This window comes from Microplitis mediator, chromosome 3 (assembly GCF_029852145.1).
Source record: "Microplitis mediator isolate UGA2020A chromosome 3, iyMicMedi2.1, whole genome shotgun sequence".
Taxonomy (NCBI): domain Eukaryota; kingdom Metazoa; phylum Arthropoda; class Insecta; order Hymenoptera; family Braconidae; genus Microplitis; species Microplitis mediator.
The window spans coordinates 24,378,495-24,403,874 of NC_079971.1; the positions used below are offsets into that span (position 1 = coordinate 24,378,495).

The 25,380-nt window shown below is 30.1% G+C and overlaps 1 protein-coding gene across 21 annotated transcripts in view; it reads right to left on the reverse strand.

Moving 5' to 3' along the window:
* Positions 1–832: 832 nt before the first annotated feature.
* LOC130666130 (potassium voltage-gated channel subfamily H member 6) overlaps positions 833–25,380 on the reverse strand; it is an 84,893-nt gene continuing 60,345 nt past the window's right edge. For 9 of the 21 annotated variants that reach the window (XM_057466869.1, XM_057466872.1, XM_057466873.1 and 6 more), the window contains 16 exons: positions 23,948–24,191; positions 22,847–23,028; positions 20,163–20,183; positions 15,627–15,781; positions 15,396–15,516; positions 13,433–13,553; positions 11,583–11,892; positions 11,162–11,498; positions 9,450–9,643; positions 9,257–9,381; positions 7,039–7,137; positions 6,610–6,765; positions 4,660–5,005; positions 4,415–4,492; positions 2,320–2,574; positions 834–2,177 (listed from right to left, as the gene is read on the reverse strand). In XM_057466869.1, the coding sequence (XP_057322852.1) occupies positions 1,850–2,177; positions 2,320–2,574; positions 4,415–4,492; positions 4,660–5,005; positions 6,610–6,765; positions 7,039–7,137; positions 9,257–9,381; positions 9,450–9,643; positions 11,162–11,498; positions 11,583–11,892; positions 13,433–13,553; positions 15,396–15,516; positions 15,627–15,781; positions 20,163–20,183; positions 22,847–23,028; positions 23,948–24,191 (3,072 nt within the window). In that variant the 3' untranslated portion in view covers positions 834–1,849. Of the gene's footprint in view, positions 2,178–2,319; positions 2,575–4,414; positions 4,493–4,659; positions 5,006–6,609; positions 6,766–7,038; positions 7,138–9,256; positions 9,382–9,449; positions 9,644–11,161; positions 11,499–11,582; positions 11,893–13,432; positions 13,554–15,395; positions 15,517–15,626; positions 15,782–20,162; positions 20,184–22,846; positions 23,029–23,947; positions 24,192–25,380 lie in introns of all 21 variants that reach the window. The other 12 variants (XM_057466889.1, XM_057466871.1, XM_057466870.1 and 9 more) reach the window with 12 other exon arrangements.

Below are 25,380 nucleotides of genomic sequence, written 5' to 3' on the forward strand. Positions count from 1 at the left end.
TAACATACACCTCAACATCATATTTATTGAATATATCATTTTCTATATTACATCAAATTTAATATTAATAATAATTAAAAAAAAAGCGTAAAGAACAAGTGAAGACAAAGAGAGATCGGTACGCGTGATAATTTTTTTTTTTTATTTTTCGTTTCTTGTATAAAATTTAATAACATTTGTAATTACCATTATATTAATTAATTATTAATTAAGTTTTGACTTAATCGTCGCACAGCTAAAATCGAATTTAAATAATCGATAATATAAATTTCATTTGAATCTCACACTCGCTTATATTTAATAAACAAAAATTTTATTATTATATTTATAAATAAATAACTTAGTAAACTAAAATAACAATATTTATCAAAGCGCACTCATATCCAATCAATGCTCTCTTCATATATATTTATATATTTATTTGATTAACCAATCACTGATTGGTTAATAAAAAAAAACGTAACCTAGTTGTCAATAATGAAACATAACCTCGCGTCGAAAATGCTCTTGGCTGTGACTTATTTATTTTTTTTCTATTTTTAAATAATATGGACGTTTATTATTATTAAATACCATAAAGCTTCATATATGTATATATATATGTATATCCATATATTTGAGTGCATGACAGTATAGAGAATTCGACGCTCTTTCAAATGAGTACCCACATGCCATATTTATTTTTTATATATATATTCATATATTTTTATATACAAATATATATCTTGGGAAATATTTCAAATAAATATGGCATGTGGGTACTCATTTGAAAGAGCGTCTAATTCTCTATACTTTTATGCACTCAAATATATATATATATATATATATATATATATATATATATATATATATATATTAGGGTGGTAATATTTTTTCGAGTTTTTATTTTTAAAAATCACGTGAGAAATTTTAGTTTGAGTTAAAAACTACCCCCGAATTTCAAGTCATGAAAAATTTTTGAATTTCGAAAAACGATGAAACCAATTTTTTTTGTCTTTGGATCTTTGCTGAATCTTTTGTATGTAGGCCGTAGAGAAACAACCCGAATTTCAAGTCGAAATATTAAGACTTGAAGGTCGGTGGATATTTTTGAAAATAAATTTATTGAATTGATTATTTATTGAATCACCTTAGACTATTTTTCTTTGTAATTTTCTATACAAATAAATAAATATCAACATATATAGTCAGGAAATTTAAATATTATTAAACTGAAAAACTTGGAAAACTCAGAGAATTTTATTTTTAAAAATTAGTTGCCGCCTTGTCTAATTGTAAGTATTCATTATTTTTATCATATTTTTAAATTTAAATTACGCTCGCTGTCAAAATTCCTTTGTCGCACTATAAAACAATAGAGATAACGAGATCAAGTCTTAATATTAATATTTAAAGTTCGCTCAAAACGATTTTAAAATTCGATAAATTTATTTTCAAAAATATCCACCGACCTTCAAGTCTTAATATTTTGACTTGAAATTCGGGTCGTTTCTCTACGGCCTGCATAGAAAAGAGTCAACTACTAAGGGGCCAAAAATTAAAAAAAAAATGGGTTTCCGATTTTCAAAATTCCCGAATTCTCGATCGACCTCCAGAAAATTTTTCCATGACTTGAAATTTGGAGGGTAGTTTTTCCATGCAAACTAGAATTTTTTCATTGCCACCCCACTACATACACATATGTATATATATATATATATTGAAAGTTTAATCATAAATAAATAAGAGCTTTTCGAAGATGAGATGCGATATAATTAAAAGCACAGCCAATGTGGTTACGACATAGACATATGATATGTTTCTGCCGTATGTGGAATATTATTATTATTAATTATAAATAAACTGTTGCCTAACTACCATGATCCTGATCAAGTTCATCTAGAGACTCCAACCTGGCAATCGGGGCTTCGTTGATCGTAAACTCCCACGAAATTTCATCGCTGGGTTGTCGAGATGTCTCGGGCCGGGTGTCAGATGTCGCTGATGCTGAGGTCTGGGTCTGGGTCTGAGTCTGTAACTGCGACTGCGACTGCGCAAGTCTGTCAGATTTACCGTCTTTTCTTAAGTCACTTGACCTGGGTCGCTGAAGACTTCCGGTAGCGATCGTGACCGCCGGTGGTATCGCGGTCCAGGGGTCGTCTGACTCTGGCTCTGATCGTTTGTTGAACGAACTGTAACTGAATTGCGTTAATCAGCTGGGCGTTAATGGAGGGATCGGTGGGTTAATTGGTTGGTAGGTCAGCTGATTAATTGATTAATTGATTGTTTGATTGATTAATTGATTAATCGGTGGGTTGGATTTAATGGAAATAAAAATACCCGGTTCTAAATTCCCCGCGTCTAAAGGCGGCAGGTTGGCTGTGCCATCCGTGAAGCTGGTGATGGTGATGGTGGGCTTGGGAAGTGATTGGCGGGCCAGTTAAATCGACGGGCTGACTCTGTGACCTCGTTGGGGCTGTACGGGAGCCGCCATTGAGGGCACTCTGCAGGGCAGTGGCGAGGGCTGATGTGTCTGATGTAAGAGTGAGTCGCGACGTTCCCGATGAGGTTGAGGTTGGATCGCGGGTTGGTGGCCTACCCGGACAAATCCATTATTCAATAATTAGTCTTCTTATTTTAGTGATACTGGTTAGTAATTGGCTGATTAAGCCGTTTTAATCTATGGTTTAGTTACTTAAGCAGCTGCCATTAGCCATCAGTTACCCGAGCAAGCCGGTGACTTTATTTACAGTGGATGTGTATGCGCCACTAGGTTACAGATCTAGTTAGAGGTTGGGACATTCGGAGACCAGTTGGCTGGGGGTGAGCAGTTTTGGTTCGTTTTGCTGATGGAAAGTGAGTTGTGGCCGCGAAGCTGTCGGATTAAGGACTGACATGAGTTCTTCCCCCACTACTACAATACCTGGCCTCGCGCATGCGCGGATATATTTGGGATGTTGCAATGGTGGGAAAAATACTTAAGTGTCGCGCAATTTTCAAAAATGAATCGGGTGAGAAATCAAAAAATTTTAGGGAATTTTGTAAAAAATCGGTATTTTTTATGTTTTTGAAATTTTAAATCGTGTAACGAATGTCGTAAGGGCGCATACTAGCAAATATACCCACAATTTTTTTGACTAATTAATGTAGTTTTTGACTAGAAGTGTAAAAATTCAAATTTTTATCAATTTTTTTTTGTGCCCTTATGGCCTTTGGGACCTAGCTCGAGTTCTAAGGGCGTAGAAAAAGTTACAAATTTTTATTCATGAAAAAAATTTCAAAAAACTAAAGCAGAAAAAAGTTTATGACCTTATATTTCACGCCCTTATAATTCTTGGCCCTTATCTCAGGCTCTAAGGACGTATGAAAAAAAATTACTTATTCCTGTTCACATAAAAAATTTAAAAAAACGGAAAAAAATATTTCAGGCCCTTATAATTCCCGGCCCTTATCTCAAGCCTTAAGGGCGTATGAAAAAAAATTACTTATTCGTATTCCGATAAAAAATTTTAAAAAACGGTAAGAAATATTTTAGGCCCTTATAATTCCCGGTCCTTATCCCAAGTCGTAAGGGCGTATAAACAAAATTACAAACTGTCATTTCTACAAAACTTTATCCACAAACTAAGAACGAAAGAAATTAGCCCTTATAACTCACGGCCCTTATTCTCAGCTCTAAGGGCAAAAATATCAAAAGCCCTATTTTATAATTTTCTACTCCAAACAACAAGTCCATCAATTCAACAAAAGATTTTTTAATGCGCCCTTACAGTCCCGATCGCCATAAGGGCCAATTACCTCTCGCATCACGATACCTAACCTCTAAATTCCAAGGGATTCAAGCCTTAAAAATACTTTCCATCCACATTTCCATCAGCAAAATACCAAAACACTGACCTTATAATCCCGAATGTCCCATAAATTTACTCATCTATAAAACAACGCCACCTGTCTCCGTAAATATTAAAATCTCTAATCTACAATCTTCAGGTTCTCAAATTACCTCCTTTGAATAATAGAAATAAACAACAAAAACTTTAATGGTAAAATCGTCCCAGCGAGAGAATGAACTGAACTTCCCCCACTTTTCTCACACATGCGCAGTTCAGAACCAACAAGTAGTGGGGGTCGTCCGAAGTTCAGTCTCTCTCTAGACGAAGTTCGGTGATGAACGTCAGGGAGTCGATCGCTGGGTCTCGCGTGACCACAGAGATCGTTTTGAGGTCAGGATCGATTAGAAGGGTCAAATGGGCATGTATTTAAATGAAATGTAGATGGAGACACGTGACGCTGCTGTAAAACGAGCTGAAGAAGAATAGATTAATAGAGAGACATAAGTTCTCTTATATATTTATTATTAGTATATATGGTAAATAGTAAATAATAACAGTATTATTATTATTTATGTATTCAGTTGATTGTATGATCACGTCACCTTCGGATCTTGTCCAATTTTTCCAAAACAAAACGCGCCGAAATCAAATGCAACTGATCCAGGGATTTTGAAAGAAAGCTTTCGTTGATGGACAATAAGAAGAAATAAATCTATTACACTTTTTTTTTTCATGGGAGTACATGCGATTTAAAAGTAAACAAATTAAAAGAGTTAATTAACAGTAGGGGAGTGGATTAATCAGTGGCATTTTTAATTAATGGAAATAAATATGGGAAAAAATTTACCGGAAGAGACTGTGCGATGCACTGGACTGTATCTTGGCTCCGTTTCCGTTAGCGGATGAGGAACCGGGCAGAGACGAGGGCTGGGGTTCGCTGGCAGATCTTTGTGCTAATGCGGGTGCTCGGGATGATCTCACTGCGGTAATTGGCGCTGCTGGAGCTGTGCCAGGCATCATATCTGTGCTGGAACTGTCTTTTGATGTGTCCAGTGTCTGCTGGAGCAGCGCCAAGATTAATCTTAGATCCCCTGCCATTGTTCGCTCTAGAGATGACACTTGACGCGACAGATCGTCGATGCGGATGTTTATGTCTTCTAGAGGTCGCCCCGGTCCGCTTTGAAACTCACCTGCTTTTGACAGAACTATTATTAGAATTTTTACTTTTAGGTGAAGGTGTAAACAGTCAATCAGAATTAAGTTGGCTGATGATTTTGAATTTTTGATTGATGTGAGGGACGAGGTAGGAAATTTGAAATTTGAATTTGGGCGGGAAAATTTGAATTGAAGGTATGGAATTCGGCTTATGGATTCTTGAGACGAAAAATAATAAAATGTCTGGGTTTTTCAATCGTTGGGAAAATTTTCATTTTTCGTCGGTTTTTTAATGTCGTAAATTGACGTACGGTAATTTTTTATAATTTATTGTGAGTGAAATATGAATTTTGTTTACGATTTTTGGATCGAAGATTTTGATGTGAATGTAAAGAAAGCGGAAATTTATGAATATTTTAAAGTCATCGAATGATTCGAAAATTTATAAATAATTCCTGTCTCGAATATATGTATAAATATAAATGTATATATACGTATATATTTGAGTGCATATAAACATAGAGAATTTGACGCTCTTTTAAATGAGTACCCACATGCCATATTTATTTTTAATTATTTTTTACACACATATATTTTCATACATAAATATAATATATATTTTAAAAAATATGTTAAATAAATATGGCATGTTGGTACTCATTTTAAAGTGTATTTAATTCCTATTGAATGCACTATATATATGTATATATACATATATATAGTACATATATATAGTACATACATATATACATATACATACATATACATATATAAACATATATATACATGTATATTTGAGTGCAGAAAAATATAGAAAATTAGGTGCGCTTTCAAATGAGTACCCACATACCATATTTATTTCTAATTATTTTTTATACATATATATATTCATGGATAAATATAATATATATCTTAAAAAATATGTTGAATAAATATGGCATGTTGGTACTCATTTTAAAGGGCATCCAATTTGCTATCTAATGCACTACATAAATATGTCTATATATATTATATATGTATATATTGTATATATAAGTATACATATATATTTTTTTTGAGTGCAGAAAAATATAGAGAATTACGCGCGCTTTCAAATGAGTACCCACATGCCATATTTATTTTTAATTATTTTTTATACATATATATTTTCATATATAAATATAATATATATTTTTAAAAATATGTTGAATAAATATGGCATGTTGGTACTCATTTTAAAGGGCATCCAATTTGCCATCTAATGCACTATATAAATATACATATTATATATATATATATATAAGTATACATATATATTTTTTTTGAGTGCAGAAAAATATTGAGAATTACGCGCGCTTTCAAATGAGTACCCACATGCCATATTTATTTTGAAATATATTTTCATATATAAATATATATATTGAAAAATATCTTAAATAAATATGGCATGTGGGTACTCATTTTAAAGTGCATTTAACTCTCTATCTTATGCACTATATATTTATACCCATTTATATACATAATTTTTTTTAAATAGCGTAATGAATGTTATTACCCCATACATATATTTCTACAAAAAATCCACGATTAAAATATAAGGCTCAAATAACCGATTGACTGTTAATAAGAGCAACAATAAAAAATGAACGAGATTATTTCTAACCATGCGAATTTTGCTGAAGAAGCTGAAGCTGTTGCTGAGGTGGTGATGGTGTTGTGTAATGACTAGATGGATTTGAAACCGGTTGAATAATATTACAGTGACTGGTATCACCATTGGTCGAACTTTTGCGTGGCGGCCTGGTCAATGGTGTGGTCACTGTGATTTAAAAAAAAAAAAACAATGAATAAATAAGTAAGTAAATGAGTTGACGTCAGTCTCATATACAAGTTAGTATTTTATTTTGAGAAATGATTTAGCTGACTGCCGGTCGGCAGATTCAGACAAGGCGTGCATGTGCTGACGTTGAAGGTGCTGCCCAATAAATTAACTCATCGTTCTTTTGTTAAGTTACTTATCAATGTTTTTTTTCTTTTCTGATTATTTATAGATAAATTGTCTGTTGTTGTTGTTAATGAACATACTGCTTACCTTGTTTAGCCAAGTAGTCGTGACTCGTTAGCGGCTGCAGGTGGATCTTAGTGTGCTGTCGAAGGTCCGGTATGCTGCGCTTGAGGTGGGTTAGCATGCCTGAACAACCAGGTTTTATAGGCGTTAAACCGACTTTGAGTCGTACTCAAACGTGGGTAATTTTTTTTTTTTTTTTTTTTTTATAATAATTAATTAATTATTTTTGTGCAAGAGAATTTTTTTCAATTGATTTCATTTTTTGTAATTAATTTAATTAATTATTTTTTGACAGGGTTGCAAGTTATTAATTATTAGGAAGTCATAAATTTGTGGAAATTTTTTTTTAATTAATTCTGTACTTGGTTGTAATTTAAAACTTTTTTGATACTTGAGACAGAAGGGGGGAGGGGGAAGGGAAAGGGGATGATGAAAAAATTTTAGGCTTCTTTGGTATGTCGTGGGACCAAAATATAGACGCAGTTTCAAAATGGCGGTAAAAAAATTATTTTTGAATGTGGGTAAAATGGGCCGATGGAAAAATTTTTACTGTGAGATTTTTAGGCCCAAAATGAGAAGTAAATATGAGCCACAAAAAAGACAATTTTGAATGCGGCGCAAAATGGGTCACCGTAAAAATTTGTGTGGGAGGTCAAGAAGGGCCGGTCTACAAAAAATTCAAATTTTTAATTTATTCTTAAAATAAAATTTTTTTCTCCTCTAAAATTATGACAGAATTTTCGAAAAATTTTCCTTTTTAAAAAGAAATTTTCTCAAAATTCTATTCTAATATTTTTCTCAATTTCATATGTAAAATTTAATTTTTAACGCAAACTTTAATTCAATTTTTCAATCAAAAATTTTCAAGCCCGATTTCAAATTCAAAAGTTTTTTAGGGCGGTCCATCTTAACCCTGTGTATAATTTTCCCAAAAATTTCCCCTTCCCCTACTTCTTTTTCTATACAAACATATATTATATATATCAACAAATATTCAAATATATTCCAAAATTTTCACAACAAAAAAAAAAATTCCGCCGGACATAAATAAAAAAAATTCACTTTAATTTTTCCATCCAAAATTTTACGCCTGATTTTAGATCCAAAAATTTTTTACAACGGCCCAAATTGCCCCTCTATATAATTTTCACAAAAATCAAAAAATTCCACCGGAAATATATAAAAAAAAAAATTCACTTAAATTTTTCTATCAAAAATTTATACCCGATTTTGGATTCAAAAATTTGTTACAGTGGTCCAAATTGCCCCTTTATATAATTTTCCCCAAAATTTCCCCTTCCCCTACTTCTTTCTTCATACAAAAATATATTATATATATCAACAAATATTCAAATATATGACAAAATTTTCACAATAAAACAAAAATTCCGCCGGACATAAATAAAAAAAATTCACTTAAGTTTTTCCATCCAAAATTTTACGCCTGATTTCAGATTCAAAAATTTTTTACAGCGGCTCAAATTTCCCCCCTACATAATTTTCACAAAAATAAAAAAAAAATTCCGCCGGATATAAAAAAAAAAAAAATTCCCTTAAATTTTTCTATCAAAAATTTGACCCGATTTCAGATTCAAATTTTTTTCTACAGCGGTCCAAATTACCCCTCAGTATAATTTTCCCAAAAATGTCCCCTTCCCCTCCTTCTCTCTATCCAAACATATATTATGACATATCAACAAATATATAAAAAAAATTTCACAATAAAAAAAATTCCACCGGAAAAAAAAAAAATGAATTAATTAATTAAATTAATGACTTCGCAACCCTGATTGATGATAAAATGACAGATTATGTTAACACGCAAAGCGCGAAAACGTTTAATATTTTTTTAACCGTTTTTTACTTACGTGTAAAGTTGAAATAAACGCGAGAAAGCGATAAATGATTGTGTGTGTGTTATGTTTTTAAATAATTAACGTCTTACTCATAAATTCAAAATGTAATAACAGTAAAAAAAAAAAAAAAAAATTAGAGGATGGGATGATTGCTAAAGATCGCAGAGCATCCACGCTAGCTTTTAAAAAGTTATAAAATAAATACGTAAATAAATATACCGACTTTAAAGTCGTGCTTAACTTTGAATTAACACACTATCGTGCAAGGAACTTGCAAAGTAAATAGTAAATAAATATTTATAGTTTTTTTTTTTTTTTTTTTTTATAAATTAATGGAGTAGGAAAGTAAAAAAGTTTTATGAAAAAATAACAGATGAATATTTTACCGGTAATGGAGTTTAGGGTCGAGCTTCGTTGCTTGGGTTCGTCGAACTCGAGGTTCATTGGAGTGACATCTTGACCCGCTTTGTCGGTACTGAACTCCAGGATCCCGTGGCCACTTGACTTGTCGCTAAAAAAGTGTTGCCGGGTAAGATTTATTTTATTGCATCTGGGGGAGGGTGGGGGGTGAATACTTACTAGTCGTCGGGGTCGTCTTGGAACGAGTCCTGACGACCTGTCGGCACTAGGTGAGTATTTGGTGCACCGATGACACCTGGTCCATATCGATAACGCGGTGGACGGAACGCAAATCTTCGAGTGTCTCCATCTACGTCTGTTGGAGTGCTCACAGGAAATCGCGCTGATATTGGATCGACTCCTGCTTGCTCGTCCTTAGGAATTTTTATTATTTTATTAGATGATTGGGAATTAATTTTGAATCGTTATGGTGATTTTTGGGACGGTTATTTATAACGGACCCATAGTTAGTGATTTTTCGCGGGGTTATTTTATACGGACTGGAAATTTGGTCATTTTAGTGGCGGTAATTTTGTCGCGGTTATTTTTAATAAGACCCAAATTGGAGAAATTTTCGATACAGTTATTTTTACGGGCCCCGAACTCGGTAATTTTGGCGACGGTAATTTTTTTGTGGTTATTTTTAACGGGCCCTAAGTCAGGGAATTTTTCTTTACGGTAATTTTTATTGCGGTTATTTATTCCAGACCCAAAATTGAGTTTTTCGTCATCGGTATTTTGTACGGGCCCAAAATTAGATGATTCAAATGACGGTAATTTTTGTCGCGGTTATTTTTAGTGGACCCCAATTATCGAATTTTTGATAGACCCAAATTTAGAGTTTTTATCATAGTTTTATTAAATGGGCCTGAATTTGATAATTTGAGTGACTGTAATTTTAATTGCGGTTATTTTCTTTGGGCCCCAAGTCAGGGAATTTTTCTTCACGGTTATCTACGACGGACCCAAAATTGAGTTTTTTTGTCATCAGTATTTTCTACGGGCCCAAAATTAGGCGACTCGTGACGGTAATTTTTGTCGCGGTTATTTTTAGTGGACCCCAATTAGGGAATTTTTCTTGCAGTTATTTTTGACAGGCCTAAATTTAGGGTTTTTTTTATCATAGTTTTATTAAATGGGCCCGAATTTGATAATTTGAGTGACTGTAATTTTTATTGCGGTTATTTTCCATGGGCCCCAAGTCAGGGAATTTTTCTTCACGGTTATCTACGACAGACCCAAAATTGAGTTTTTTTGTCATCGGTATTTTCTACGGGCCCAAAATTAGGTGATTCGTGACGGTAATTTTTGTCTCGGTTATTTTTAATGGACCCCAATTAGGGAATTTTTCTTGCAGTTATTTTTGACAGACCCAAATTCGAGTTTTTTATCACGCTTTTATTTAATGGGCCCCGACTTTGATAATTTTGATGACGGTAATTTTTATTGCGGTTATTTTTAACGGGCCTCAAGTCCGGGAATTTTTCTTCGCGGTTATTTATGACAGACCCAAACTCGAATTTTTTTCACGATTATTTTCTACGGGCCCAAAATTGAGTGATTCTAGTGACGGAATTTCATTCGCGGTTATTTTCAATCGACCTCCATCAGGAAATTTTTCTTACGGTTATTTTTGACAGACCCAAATTTGAATTTTATTATAAAGGTTTCATTTAACGGGCCCCGAATTTCGTAATTTTGGTGACAGTCATCCGCGGCTCCAATTCCCGCAATTTTTTAACCTCAAATCAGAAGACTTTTACTGTTTTGCATGTCGGCCATTTTCTCGCGGTTATCCACGGCGGCCATTTTGTCGCGACTATTATCCGCGTCCCAAAATGACATTGAAAAAAAGATTTCTCGTTTCAATTAAAAAATAAAAATGAACTTACATCTCTCATATTAAAAGTAATCTCCAAATTTTCAATAAAATGTTGATGAAACTCCGGATAGAGGGCTAAGACATCTAGAAGATCATCTCGATGTATTTTATGTAAATCACAGTAAGTAAGTGCCCGTACATTGCAGGAAGACTTTCCAACAGTAGGATGCTCGCAGGGATTTTCCCCAAATATGTCCGGGGGATTAAGAATCGCCATCACGATGTCATTCTTCAGTATCTCAATGCTGCCGCGCGATATGAAGTAGAGCGAGGTAAGAACGTCTCCACGATGGACCAGCGTATCCCCAGGCGGAGCGTGGGTTGTTTTGAACTTGAGCGAGAGCGCCCTGAAAGTGAACAACTTTTAGTACAACAAAGCCCAGTTTAAAGTTTTGAATTTACTGCCAGTTGCCCCAGTTTTTTTTTCTTACCTCAGGCAACCGGGACTGGCCTTTTCGAAAGCTTTGCAGTTGTTGAGAAGTTGCCGGTTCAGATGAAGACAAATGTCCGCCTGAAGGCACTCGGGGAACCCTTTCAAGACGCTATTCATATCAATACCGTTGGTGTAAGTCCACGCGTGCTGGAAATATTCTTCCAGTCGCTGCCTCAGTGGGTTCGGGATCTGATGGAAACGAATGAATTCACGGACACGCAGCATCTGCGTGTGGTATCGCGCGGTTCCGCTGTACAGTCGTTGGATTATTGCTGACACGTTTCCGAAGATACTCGCGTACATGAGGGCTGCAAAAAAATTTTTGATGTTGATAATTTTTTACTAGTAGAAATTGGCACGATTTGAAAAAAAGGCGGGAAAATTTAAATAATGGAAATGAAATTTTAATGGAAAATGGGAAAAAAAATTTTCATGTGCGAAAAAGTTTTGATTTTTTTTGTCTGTAGTAAAATAGAATAGGAAATTTTTTTTTTTGGCGCCAAAAATAGAGCGTCGGCTTTCAAATAATTAGTGGAATTTTTTGAGAAAATGGGAAAAAAAAAATTTCATGGACGTAAAATCGGAGGAATTTTTGCGGTTTTTTTTAAAGAATTTTCAATGAAAAAAAATTTCAAAATCAAAAAAATAGCAGGAAATTTTCCTAAAAGTGGGAGAAAAAAATTTTTTTGGTTATTTTTGACGGTAAAATTTTGAATACCAAATTTTTCTAATTCAAAAAAATTGTGAAAATAAAAAAAAACGTTTATTATTCGAATTTTTGTGACTAAAAATAGAGCGTCGGCTTTCAAATAATTAGTGGAATTTTTTGGGAAAATAGGAAAATAAAAATTTCATGGACGTTAAGTCGGAGGAATTTTTCGCGGTTTTTTTTAGACTCAAATTTTCAATGAAAAAAAAATTCAAAATAAAAAAAATAGCAGGAAATTTTCTTAAAAGTGGGAGAAAAAAATTTTTCCGGTTATTTTTGACAGTAAAATTTTGAATACCAAATTTTTCAAATTCAAAAAAATTGTGAAAATAAAAAAAACGTTTACTATTCGAATTTTTGTGACTAAAAATAGAGCGTCGGCTTTCAAATAATTAGTGGAATTTTTTTGGAAAATGGTAAAAAAAAAATTTCATGGACGTAAAATCGGAGGAATTTTTCGCGGTTTTTTTTAAAGACTCAAATTTTTAATAAAAAAAAAATTTCAAAGTCAAAAAATAGCAGGAAATTTTCTTAAAAATGGGAGAAAAAAATTTTTCCGGTTATTTTTGACAGTAAAATTTTGAATACCAAATTTTTCAAATTCAAAAAAATTGTGAAAATAAAAAAAAACTTAAAAAAATGTTTATTATTCGAATTTTTGTGACTAAAAATAAAGCGTCGGCTTTCAAATAATTAGCGGGAATTTTAAAAAAATAAAAAAAAAATTAACTCGGCTTCTGTATATAAAAAGTGATTACATTAATTAGCACTTCTCTAATTATGGACTACTCTATTTTGATCTCTCTAATGATGTCTATTTACCCGAAGTAATCAATAGCAGAACTTCCCACTGATATTTGAAACTTATTTACAAACAGAACTTTAAGATCGTGTAAAAATTTACTTTAAACTCAACGAAATTTCATTCAGTTTATTGACTTAAGAACTTCTTCCAAACTTTTATCAAATTCAAATAAATATTTGGCTAGCTGACATAGTTTTAAACTCTACCGATACTTTTGATACAATTTTCTTATGCTCCATTAAAAGAAACCGACTTGCGGTTTTAAAAAACCCACTGACTCCAGTCAACCGTCCGCCTGCAATCGTATTTTTTTTTTATATAAAAATAAACTTACATCCAATCAACATCACGATGATTGTAAAAATTTTTTCGGTATCTGTGTTGGGCGCGACGTTTCCAAAACCTACTGACGTAAGACTGCTGAAGGTGAAGTATAGTGCAGTTATGTAACGACTCTGTAATAAACATAAGTATGAATATAAATATCAAATTATACATTCTCCCATGAAAAAAATTTATAAAAAAAATATATGTTAAAATATAAAAAAAATATATTTTTCATATAAAAAATATGTATAAAAAATATATTTTAAATAGCTAACTTTTGGCCGATTTTCGTATATATTTTATATATTTTAAATATATTAAAAATTTATAAAAAATACATGTATAAAAATATACGAAAAATATATTTTTCTTATATTTAAAAATATAAAAAAAATATATTAGTAATATATTTTAAATCTATAAAAAAAAAAAAATATTATATAAAAAATATATTTTTTATATATTCTAAGATATATTTTTAATATATTTAAAATATATAAAATATATACGAAAATCGGCCAAAAATTAGCTATTTAAAATATATTTTTTCTACATATTTTATATATATTTATATATTTTTTATGTATTTTTAATATATTTTTTTTATATTTTAACATATATTTTCTTTATAAATTTTTTTCATGGGGGTTCATGTTTTTTTACGAAATTTTGAGTCAATTGAAAAAATTTTTAGTTTTTTTTCTTCTCTCAATTTAGAGTGAGTGGGGCAAAATGAGCCCAAATTAAATCTAGACTTAAATCAGACCAAATTTTTCGACGGGTATTTTGTCGTGACCAAATTACCCTGTACTTTTTTTAGAGATTACATATAAAGATTAACAAAAAACATTTTTTTGAAAAAGGTGTCTGCAGTGTTTAGAAAAAATATGGGTAAGTTGGTCATCCTAAATGTTGCGACCATTTCAAAATTTTGACCAAAAATTTTTTTTTCAGTTTCTTATCTGTTACTTTCTCAAAAATCCGCGAAAAAGCTGACAGGTAAAATTTTAAAAACTTTTTTTTAATAAATTTCAAAAATGAATTTAAAAAAAAATATTCTATGGTTCCGCATGTGGAACTTCTAAACATGTGACAGATTCGAACTTCGAGTGGAACTTTTTTGGAAAGTGAGTAATTTTGATGGTAAAAAAAAAAAATTTTGTGAGCAAATTTAGAGTTAAAAAATGACGATCTTGGAACTTTTTTGTAATTTTTTATGGACTTTTTTTTGTTCTATAAAAAATTCAAAAGAAGTGATTTTGAAACGCCAATTTTAGTCAAAAAAAAGTCAAAAGTGGTGATTTTGGACTTTTTTTGGAATGTTTTTGGAACACCTGTTTTAGTTGTGTAATAGGTTGTAAAGTAATGATTTTGGAACCATTTTTGAATGTTTTTGGAACGTCTTTTTTAGCTTCCGAAAAAGGTCAAAAATGTTGATTATGTAACTTTTTTGGAATGTCCATATAAAATTCCAAAAAATTTCCAAAAACGTCCTTTTTTGACTCTAAATTCACTCCTAAAAACTTTTTTTTTACCAAAATTACTAACGTTCCAAAAAAGTTCTATTCGAAATTCTAATCTGTCTCATGTTTAGAAGTTCCACATGCGGAACTTTTTTAGAATCTTTTTGAAACGAGTTTCTTTCATAGTCAAAAATATATGACCGACTGTTTATATTTAATTTATTTCCCTCAATAATTTTAAAATTTTCCCACAATTTAATTTTTTTTTCTATTTTTTTGCGCATTATTTTGCTTTTTCGAATTTCAGTAAACACGAAATTTTTTTTTGTCAAAATTCAAAAATGGTCACCTTGCTCATGACCATCTTACCCCATACTTTTCTAGAGACTAGATAAAAATTTCCAAAAAAATGTCTCATTTTTTCCCCCTCTCCTCTATTTTTTAAGAGTTCACTCAAGTAAAAAAAAAAAATCTCTCGATTTAAAATACAGACAGTAATTTATTTACCTTAATACTAGGTCCGCCAGTATTATTGTGATAATAGAATTGATGAGTGTCATTTGCGAGTATATCGAGCCAGCCGACTTTACTTTTCAAAAGTGGCCTTTCAGCATTTCCAATAGCGTACCTGCACAACAAGTCACTTGTTAGTACATATTTATATCGATTTCCGATTCCCTATTCAGTATTTAAGATCTCATGTCATTGTTGTGTATTATTATTATTTATTATGTTTACCAAATGCAAGCCATCCAGTGGGCGATCAACGCAAACGTCGCCATAAGCAGCAGCAATACAGCGGCTCCGTATTCACTGTATCGGTCTATTTTTCTTGCGACTCGGACTAAACGCAGTAACCGCGCAGTCTTGAGAAGCCCCATCAGAGTCGTTGTCTGAAAATAAACCGTACTTTTTTTTTTATTTAAGGCCATTGTCAACATACATATATTTATATATATTTCATATATATTTATAATGAGGCATTTTGCTTCTGCTCACTCCTAAAAGATCTTGTTTCAGTGTTTCAGTGTCTTGTGTGTCACGGAATGACAGGCGATTGATGTCAAAAATAAATTTTTGAATTTTGAATTTTAAATTTTTTTTTGAGATTTTAATTGTAAGAATGTGCGAATAATTTACGAGGGATTTTACTGTTCGATTTGGAATTTGAATTTTGGAATAAGTGGAAATTTTTGGTTATTTTTGAGTTTTTGAATTATTTGGGAATTTTCGAACTATTCGATGGGAATTAGAAAATTTTGTTCGAATTGGGGATGGAGAATTTTTGTTGAGGTCATGATTAAACAAAAGGGAAATTATTTGAATTAATTTTGAATAATTCAGTTTTTTTGGATAATTTGAAAATTTATGAATTATTGGAAAACTTACGAAAAGTTTGAAAATTTAGGAAAAATTCCCAAGTTAAGAAATAATTCAAGTACTCAAAATTATTCATGTTTTCGAATTATTAGTAAATTTTTGAATTATTCAAATGGAATTTGAATTTCCGGTTCAAATTTCGAACTTAAAATTGTATATCTAAATTTTGATTGATTTAAAAAAAATTTCCCAAAATACGTTACGAATGATTCAGATTTTTGAATGATTCAAAAATTCCCGAATAGAAAAATTTCCAAATAATTCAAAATTATTCGCAAATTTTCTAATTATTGGTAAATTTCTGTTATTTAATTGACATTCGAATTTCCGGTTTGAATTTTGAACAGGAAACTTTTATCTAAATTCTGATTGATTTAAAAAAATTTCCAAAATGAATTTGCAAATAATTCAGATTTTTTAAACGATTCAAAAACTCCCGAATAATTTGAAAATTTCTGAATTCAAAATTATTAGTAAATTTCCGTATTATTGACGAATTTCCTCTATTCGATTGAAATCGAAATTTCCGGTTCGAATTTCGAACCAGAAATTTTTATCTAAATTTTTATTGAACAAAAAAAATATCCAAAATTAATTACGAATATTTCAGATTTTCGAATGATTTAAAAATTTCCTAACAGGAAAATTTCCATGTAATTCAAAATTATTCGTAAATTTTTGAATTATAGATAAATTTTCGTTATCTGATTGGAATTGGAATTTTCGGTTCAAATTTTGATCAGTATATTTTTTATTCAAATTCTGATTGGTCTAAAAAAATTTCCAAAATTAATTACGAATAATTCAGATTTTCGAATGATTCAAAAATTTCCTAACAGGAAAATCTCCATATAATTCAAAATTATTCGTAAATTTTTGAATTATTGATAAATTTTCGTTATCTGATTAAAATTAGAATTTTCTGTTCAAATTTTGATCATTATATTTTTAATCAAAATTCTGATTAGTCTAAAAAAATTTCCAAAATTAATTACGAAAATTCAGATTTTGAATGATTCAAAATTTTACGAAAAATTCAAAAACCCGAATAGTGGAAAATTTCCAAATAATTCAAATATTCGTAAATTTAAATTATTGACACATTCTTATGAAATTATCTATAATTAAAAGTGATAAATGTTTGATTAGTGAACACACAAATTTATCAAAGCATTTAATTGTCTACAAGCTAAAGTGTAATTTCAATTATGTGATCATATATTTTGAATTTATTCTCCTCTGTAACTTGGAACGAATTTCAAATTTGGGAACAATAAGAGATCTGTTTATTTTCATATATCTTTTATTCATATATATATGTGATATAAATCTTCATTATTTGAAATTGGCTAGATATTTTGGGCGACATATATATTAAATAAGATACAATTGTAGTATATTATAGTACGTTTTAATTTTGTGAAGGAAATAGGTCACGTGTTAAATTGAACTGGCAAACAATTACCAGTTTAACAAAAGTTTAATTAAATATATATATAAATGGATTGTTGATAGATAAAGTTTTGTAAATAATAAATTTAAAGAGGCATTCTCATGAAATTGCTTAAGAAACAGTTAATAAATTTTTTCGGCTGCTGTACGTATACTCAATTAAAGTATTCCGCGTTAAAAACAAACTTTGAACTTCGAAATTTGAGACAATTTTCATTTTTTGTCGAACATTTTTAAACTTTTGGGAAGTTGGAAATAAAATTTTGAGTAGAAAAGATCAAAATTTACGATATCGCAGAAATTTTCATCGGCATGAAAATTTGGAAAAGTCAAACTTTTCCGAACTTTGATACTAATAGAAGTTCTGGAAAAATTCAAAACTTTAGCAATTTCTTTGACTCAAATTCAATTTTTTTATAATTTAAAAAAAATCGGAAGAATCGAAAATTTTGAACTTTTATAATGAAAATTTCTATAAAAATCTCGAGAAAATTGAAAATTTTGAGCTTTTTTCAGTGATTGTTTAATATTTCAAAAATTCAGTAAGGAATGAATTAATTTTTTGGAAACGTCCTTGCAAAATTTTTATTACATCTTCCAATTCCATTCAATAATTTTTTAAAAAAGTCTAAATCGATTTATTTCTGACCCGGGTCTATTAGTAATGAAAAATTTCTAAAATTTCTCAAATTTCGAAGTTCGACGTCGACTTTTTTTTACTCGGATAAATCGCAATTCAATAAAATCAACTCTGGTGGAAATTTTTCAGACTTTTCTCTGGAAAAACTCCGAAAAAGTCTTTAGAACTCTTAAACTGAGTTTTTCATAGAAAATTCCGAAAATTTTTCACCAGGGAAATCACAATTTTTTTTTTGTCACTTTAATTACTATTATTATTTTTTCTCATTGATATTCAAAATCTACGACTCAAAAACCGAGTGAAAAATACAGTGCGATTGTTTTCTCCCAAGCCGGGATTCGAACCCTGATCTCCCGCGTACGAGTTCTAGCCTCAGGCATACGCGCCACAGTCCCTATCGCTCTAGTCAAATTAACCAGTAGTTTATATTCTAAATTCTCTAGTCCCAATTATTCATTGAAATCTTAATATTTAATACATAAAATATCCAAATATTGACAAGTTGTATATTTAGTATATAAAAAAATATATGACAATACAATACCGTGTCATAAAAAAAAAAAAAAAAAAAAAAAAAAATGGTAGCAATTTCATGAAAAAATCTCAGTAATAAAATAAATAAAATGTAAGATAAAAAAAAAAGAAGTGAATGTAAGAAAAAATGAATGACTTGATAGATAAGTGAAAAGACGAAGCACTTTGAAAAAGCAATAAGACGATGGTTGTCGTAAGCGAATATGATTATATTAATATCCAGTAATAAATTATCAAAATTTAGCATCTGACCAATAGACTACTAGTTTTCTTATTATTATTATTCATATTTTCTGAATAAGCTTGCAGTTGAAAATCGATTTCAAAAATTCTGCGTGGGGATTAATTACAAAAAAAGCAAATGATGAATTGTTTGTTTATAGATTTAGTATAGATAATAGGGTGGTCGTTAAAAATTTAATTTTATCAGACGCCCCATAAAAAGCTTCTTTTTAGTGAAAGAATACCTGGAGAATTTGGTTTTTTCGTTTTAAGTAAAAAGAACACGTGCCGCAGAATCAAAGTTCATTTTTCGATACACTCGCGGTTTTTTTCAAATATCTCATGAAATATGCAGATTTAAGGAAAAAACCATAGGGACGATTTTATAGGAAATTAAATTCTTGACAAAAAAGGTCATGTTCATTTTTTTTATAAAATGCGTATTTATGAAGATATTTTCAAAAAACTTTTTTAGATCTTATCAATTGGGCATTTTAAGGATTACAAATGTTTTTTCAAAATATCTTCGTAAATACGCATTTTATAAAAAAAATGAATATGACTTTTTTTGTCCAAAATTCAATTTCCTACAAAATTGTTCCTATGATTTTTTCTTTAAATCTGCATATTTCATGAGATATTTGAAAAAAACTGCAATCGCATCGAAAAATGAACTTTGGTCGTCCTGCGGCACGTGTTTTTTTTACTTAAAAAAAAAAAAAACCAAAATTCCCAGGTACTTTTTCAGTAAACAGAAGATTTTATGGTGCGTCTGATAAAATTTAATTTTTAACAACCGGCCTAATAGATAATTAATTTGTTGATTGATAAAAAGAGTCGAGAGGAAGAGAAAGACACATGTGTGTAATAAACGAGTATGATGAGTGAATATATATTTATATATATAAATATAATTGCAAGACGTGTGCGATATGTTATATTATTTTTATGGGTGTTGTCACACGGCCACACCATATATATTTTATGTAATAAATAAATATATATGTATATAATTAAGTCTTGCCATGGAATTTAGTACAACTGACCTCGTCTTTATCCAAGCCGAGCTACAGAAATGTTAATTAAGTTGTTAAATATAATTTTTTTTATTTATTTTGGTTTTTGTCTATACTACTTTTAATAAATATGTAAATAAATTATAATTAAGATTCGATAACCTCGAATTCACACGTTCTTTTACTCTGTCCTCTGATCTATTTTTATATTTTTATTCCGATCGAGATTATTCAAGTACAGTACTGCTTTTTAATTCCGATAAAGTCTAAAGTTAGATTCCTTGATTTTATTTCATTCAAAAAAAAATTTCCTTTGCAAATCTTTGATCTTTATTCGAGATCTGAGTCAACGTTTTACTCACGCCTCACTTGCGGATTTTAATGAACTCTAGAGGGTTTTCTTTCAATCGCAATATTCGAAATTATTTTTTTCTCAGCGCGGACAATGTGAATTTAAAAGAATATTTATTGTTTACTTTCATTTTTTTACTAATAATTTTTATTGCTTAAGTTGATTAATTTTAGTTTTTGGAGGTTAGAAAATATATGACTTCATACAGATTTTATATATATGTATGTCATGATATATGTCAAATTTATTTATATGATTCATATATACTCATACTGATCCCATATATGAGTTTTTATGATCGAGTATGTTTATATATGATCATATAAGAAAATTGTTCATGTATAAATATATATGAACAATATTGTTTCAATCATCAGATATGATCATATATAAACATTTACATTCCGTGTGATAATATATGAGGATATGTATTCATATATAAATATCTAAGGAGCATGAATATATTTATCTGATTCAGATATGATCATATGTAAAAAATTACGTTATGTGTGATGATATATGAGCATATATATTCATATTTTAATAGATATAGAGTATGAATATATTTATCTGGTTCATCAAAGCATCATATATGATCATATACGATAATTGGTCATATATGAATACATATTATCATAAATTTACTTGTCTAATCCATCTGATCAACATATATGATTTATATATGAGTAAATATGCTCTATATCTGAATATATATGAACGAGTATCAGCAGATATGATCATATGTACAAAATTACCTTACGTGTGATATGAGCATATATTTTCATATTTTAATAGATATGGAGTATGAATATATTTATTTGATTCATCAAAGCATCATATATGATCATATATGATTAATATTGTCATATATGCTTCAGATATCGCCATATATATACATCAGCATATATGCATACAAAAAATGGATTTTTTGTGTAGTCATACATTAGCATATATAATCTTATATAAAAATATATGAAGAATAGGTACTTTTTTATTCATTTATATGATATATGTGAACATATAGGCTCCAAATTTTGATGTATATGAATACGTCATCATATGTGATCTTTTAAAAAATTGATCTTATATGATCACATATAAGTAGATATAATCATATATGAAAATTGGTCATATTTTATCATATATAATTTTATATGGACATATCTAGATCATATATGATTTTCTGTGGGCATATTTAGATCATATGTAATTAATATAATCATATATGCTTCAAATATCGCTATATATGAATAGACATCATCATATATGCATACAAAAAATGGATTTTTGTGTTGTCAGATAATAGCATATATAATCTTATGTAGGCATCTATGAAGAATAGATACTTTTTTAATTCATTCAAGTATCACATATGTTCATATAAGATATATGTGAACATGTAGGCTCCAAATTTTGAAATATATAAATACGTCGTCATATATGATCTTTTGAAAAATTGATCTTATATGATCACATATAAGTAGATATAATCATATACGAAAATTGATCATATATTATCATATATGATTTTATATGGACATATTTAGATCATATATGATCATATATAATTTTTTGTCAGTCATAATTTTTTATTTTTCCGTTTTTGAAAAAAATAAATATAAGATACGATGTTCGTTAAAAATTAAGTGTCATAATGATAATTAAAAAAATTTTTTCTTTAATTCTCGACCCTGCAAAAGATATTTTGACACAACGGTACACTTATTTAATATTTTACATGAACGTTTTATTTCCGAGTATCCAAAAATTTAGAAAAGGTCAGAAACTAGTCTACCAATAAGGTCGTCAAATTATAAATTCATATGCAATGAAAATTTTTATATTCACGTCACCGGATAATAAGTATTTGAGGAAAATATATAAAGCAGTACTGACATTGAATAAATTAACCCGCGATATTTAAAAATCGTATTTATTTGGGGTAAAAAATTCATCGAATTTAAATTCTGAGGTCAGATTTTCAATCTGTGTAATAAAGACTGGTACTGTACATTATTATTACTATGTGTATTATTAATATATATAATATATATGTATATATATATATATATATATGAAGTAATTGGCTCGAATATTGCACCGACGACACCATCGTATCGATCGTAGGACTCGCTCATTAGTCTCACGTGAGTTGTTTCGTTATAAAGCTAAACCCGTTTCTCTAGTATTACGAAAATAGTGAAAATGAATTCCAGTTGATAGAATTATTTTGTGGGATAAGGCGTAGAGGACAAGAGAAAATATGTTTACTCAAAATAAAGACGAATATTAAATAATAATAATAATAATAAATAATAAAAATAAGTAATAGAGTGCGATAGAAATGAGTAATATCGCTCACCTCGTCGGTGTTGTAGCCGTAGAGGAGAAGATCGAACGGTATGGCCGCTACCAAGTCGATAATAAACCACCCTCTCAGGTAATGGACGGCGATCTTCCACGGTCCTGACACAACTTCGTCATTCGTATTGACAAACGTCGTACGAAAATTTATGAGAATGTCAACGACGAAAGTCACGTCAACTGTTGGACAAAAAAATTTATCCGTTGGGTGAAAAATATTTAAAATCTGATTATTTGTGATTATTAATGGTCAGATTTGATTTTTATCAAATTATTTAATCAGACCATGATCAGATTTGAAAATAAAACACTAGATTTAAAAAAAAAATTTCAAATCTGACGAGATTTGTAGTTAAAAATCTGAAGAAATCTGGTGTAATCTGTTGAGATCTTATGATTTTTATGTCACATCAGATCTGGATATATCTGATAAGAACTGGCCAGATCTTGTCAGATTAACACGCTTTAAGATCTGATAAAATCTAGTCATATCCAATCAGATTTGATCAATGATTTCGTTATACTATATTTGCTTATTTATGACCAGATTTGTCTAAATCTTGTCAGATTGACAATTTTAAGATCTAACTGAATTTAGTTGCATTTAATCAGATCTGATAAGCTTCATTATTACTCCATATCTGATCATATCTAGTCAGATTTAGCCTGATCTAGTCAGAAATAATTGTAAGATTTGACAAAATCTAGGCATATTGTCAGATCTAATAATTTTTTTCACTATACTATATCTTTTTATATCCGACTATTTAAAACCCGATCTGACTAAATCTCATCAGATTACCTATTTTAAGATCTGATTAAATCTTGCAATATTTCTTCAGATCTAATAACTTTTTTTCATTACACCATGTCTGATTAGATTTACCCCGATCTAGTCAGACAGGGACAATTTTTAAATCTGACAAAATCTAGCCATATCTACTCAAATCTAATTACTTTTCCGCTACACTACATCTAGTCGAATTTCACCAGATAGTTTAGAAACGAATTCATAATCTGACCAGATTTGAATGACAAATCTGATCAAATCTGACCAGATTATAATTTTTTTTCACAGAGAATGTCTTAAAAAACTTACCAATGAGATCAATAATGACGATTGGATCATCGCTGTACTTTTTAGCCTTCCTGCTGTTATAGTCAGGCTCACTGAGTAAAAAAGCCGCGACATAGGGTGTAAAAATGGCTGTATACATAACCAACAGAAGAATAATCCAGTCCCAAACTGCTTTGAAAGGTGAATAATGCAGGACCGTCCACTTGTGGATACGTGGCGACTGAAGTTTATACTCTGGCAGTACATCTGCGCCAAGTGAAAGAACCTGTTGACATTATCACAAAAAAAATCACGTTAATTACCACCCACACATATCTACATAATCTTATCACCCTAACCACAAATCTAGCCATTACACGGCCGGAAACGTGACACCGCGCGATTTAAAATTAAGACCCCCATGCCTGTTGCAATTATCTGTATTACCTCCGTCGCGAAGTTGTTAGAACGGGTCACTGAATTTTCCACCATCGCATTGTTAGAAGTTCATTTTTTAATTTTTTTTTTTTATTATTGAATACTGCTACAATTATAAGAAGAAAAGAATTGTTCTAACAAGAGACGAGTTCTAGTTGTGGTCTTGTTTGTGCTCAAACGTGTACTGAGCTTGCGATGGGGATGAGGGTGCATAGGTCAGGCGCACCCTCTAAGAGAAGTGTCCTGTATTACTCGTATACAATCCACCCCTATATATATTTATAAACCCTACAAAGTGTTACCCAGACTTTATGTGTATAAGTTGTCTTTACATTTATATAAAATACATATGTATGTTTATGTCTGTGTATAAATATGTTGGAGGGGCGGAAGAAATGGGGACGCTGAGAAAAAAATCAACTAAAACCCGCTGAATTTATTTATTTTTATATATTTGTGTTGCATTGAAAAATAGAGACATATTAAGTCGCGGTAAATTTTTTATTTTTAAATGTATTTAGTTTTTGTTAAAAAAATTTTAATTAAAGAAAACAATTATAATTAATGACACATTATTTAAAATTTTTTTTCCCATCGGCCCCATCCCTTATATATATGTATATAAATTCCACCGTAATATTGAGTATAGCAAAAAGTCTACTGGCTTACTGCCATACTCTTATATTTATTTTTACTTTTTTTTGCTGGTCGATACTCGAGATATTATTTACTATAGTATAAAAGAAAATCTATCAAAAAATATGTTTGTTTTACTTTTATACAAAGTTCTTTATATATATTTAAGATTATTTTAAAAACCTTTAGATTGTTTTGTATACTCTGCGAAAATAAATAATCAATATAGTTTTTTTTCTTTGTAATATTCAACTTAGCCAGGAATTTAATAATCTATAATATATTAATTTAATACCCTGGTAATCGTTTGAAAAAAATTCCGATGAGATGAGACATGAATTGAATATGAAATGAATTTTTTGAATGACGAATATTATTATTATTTGATAAAAGAATAGGGA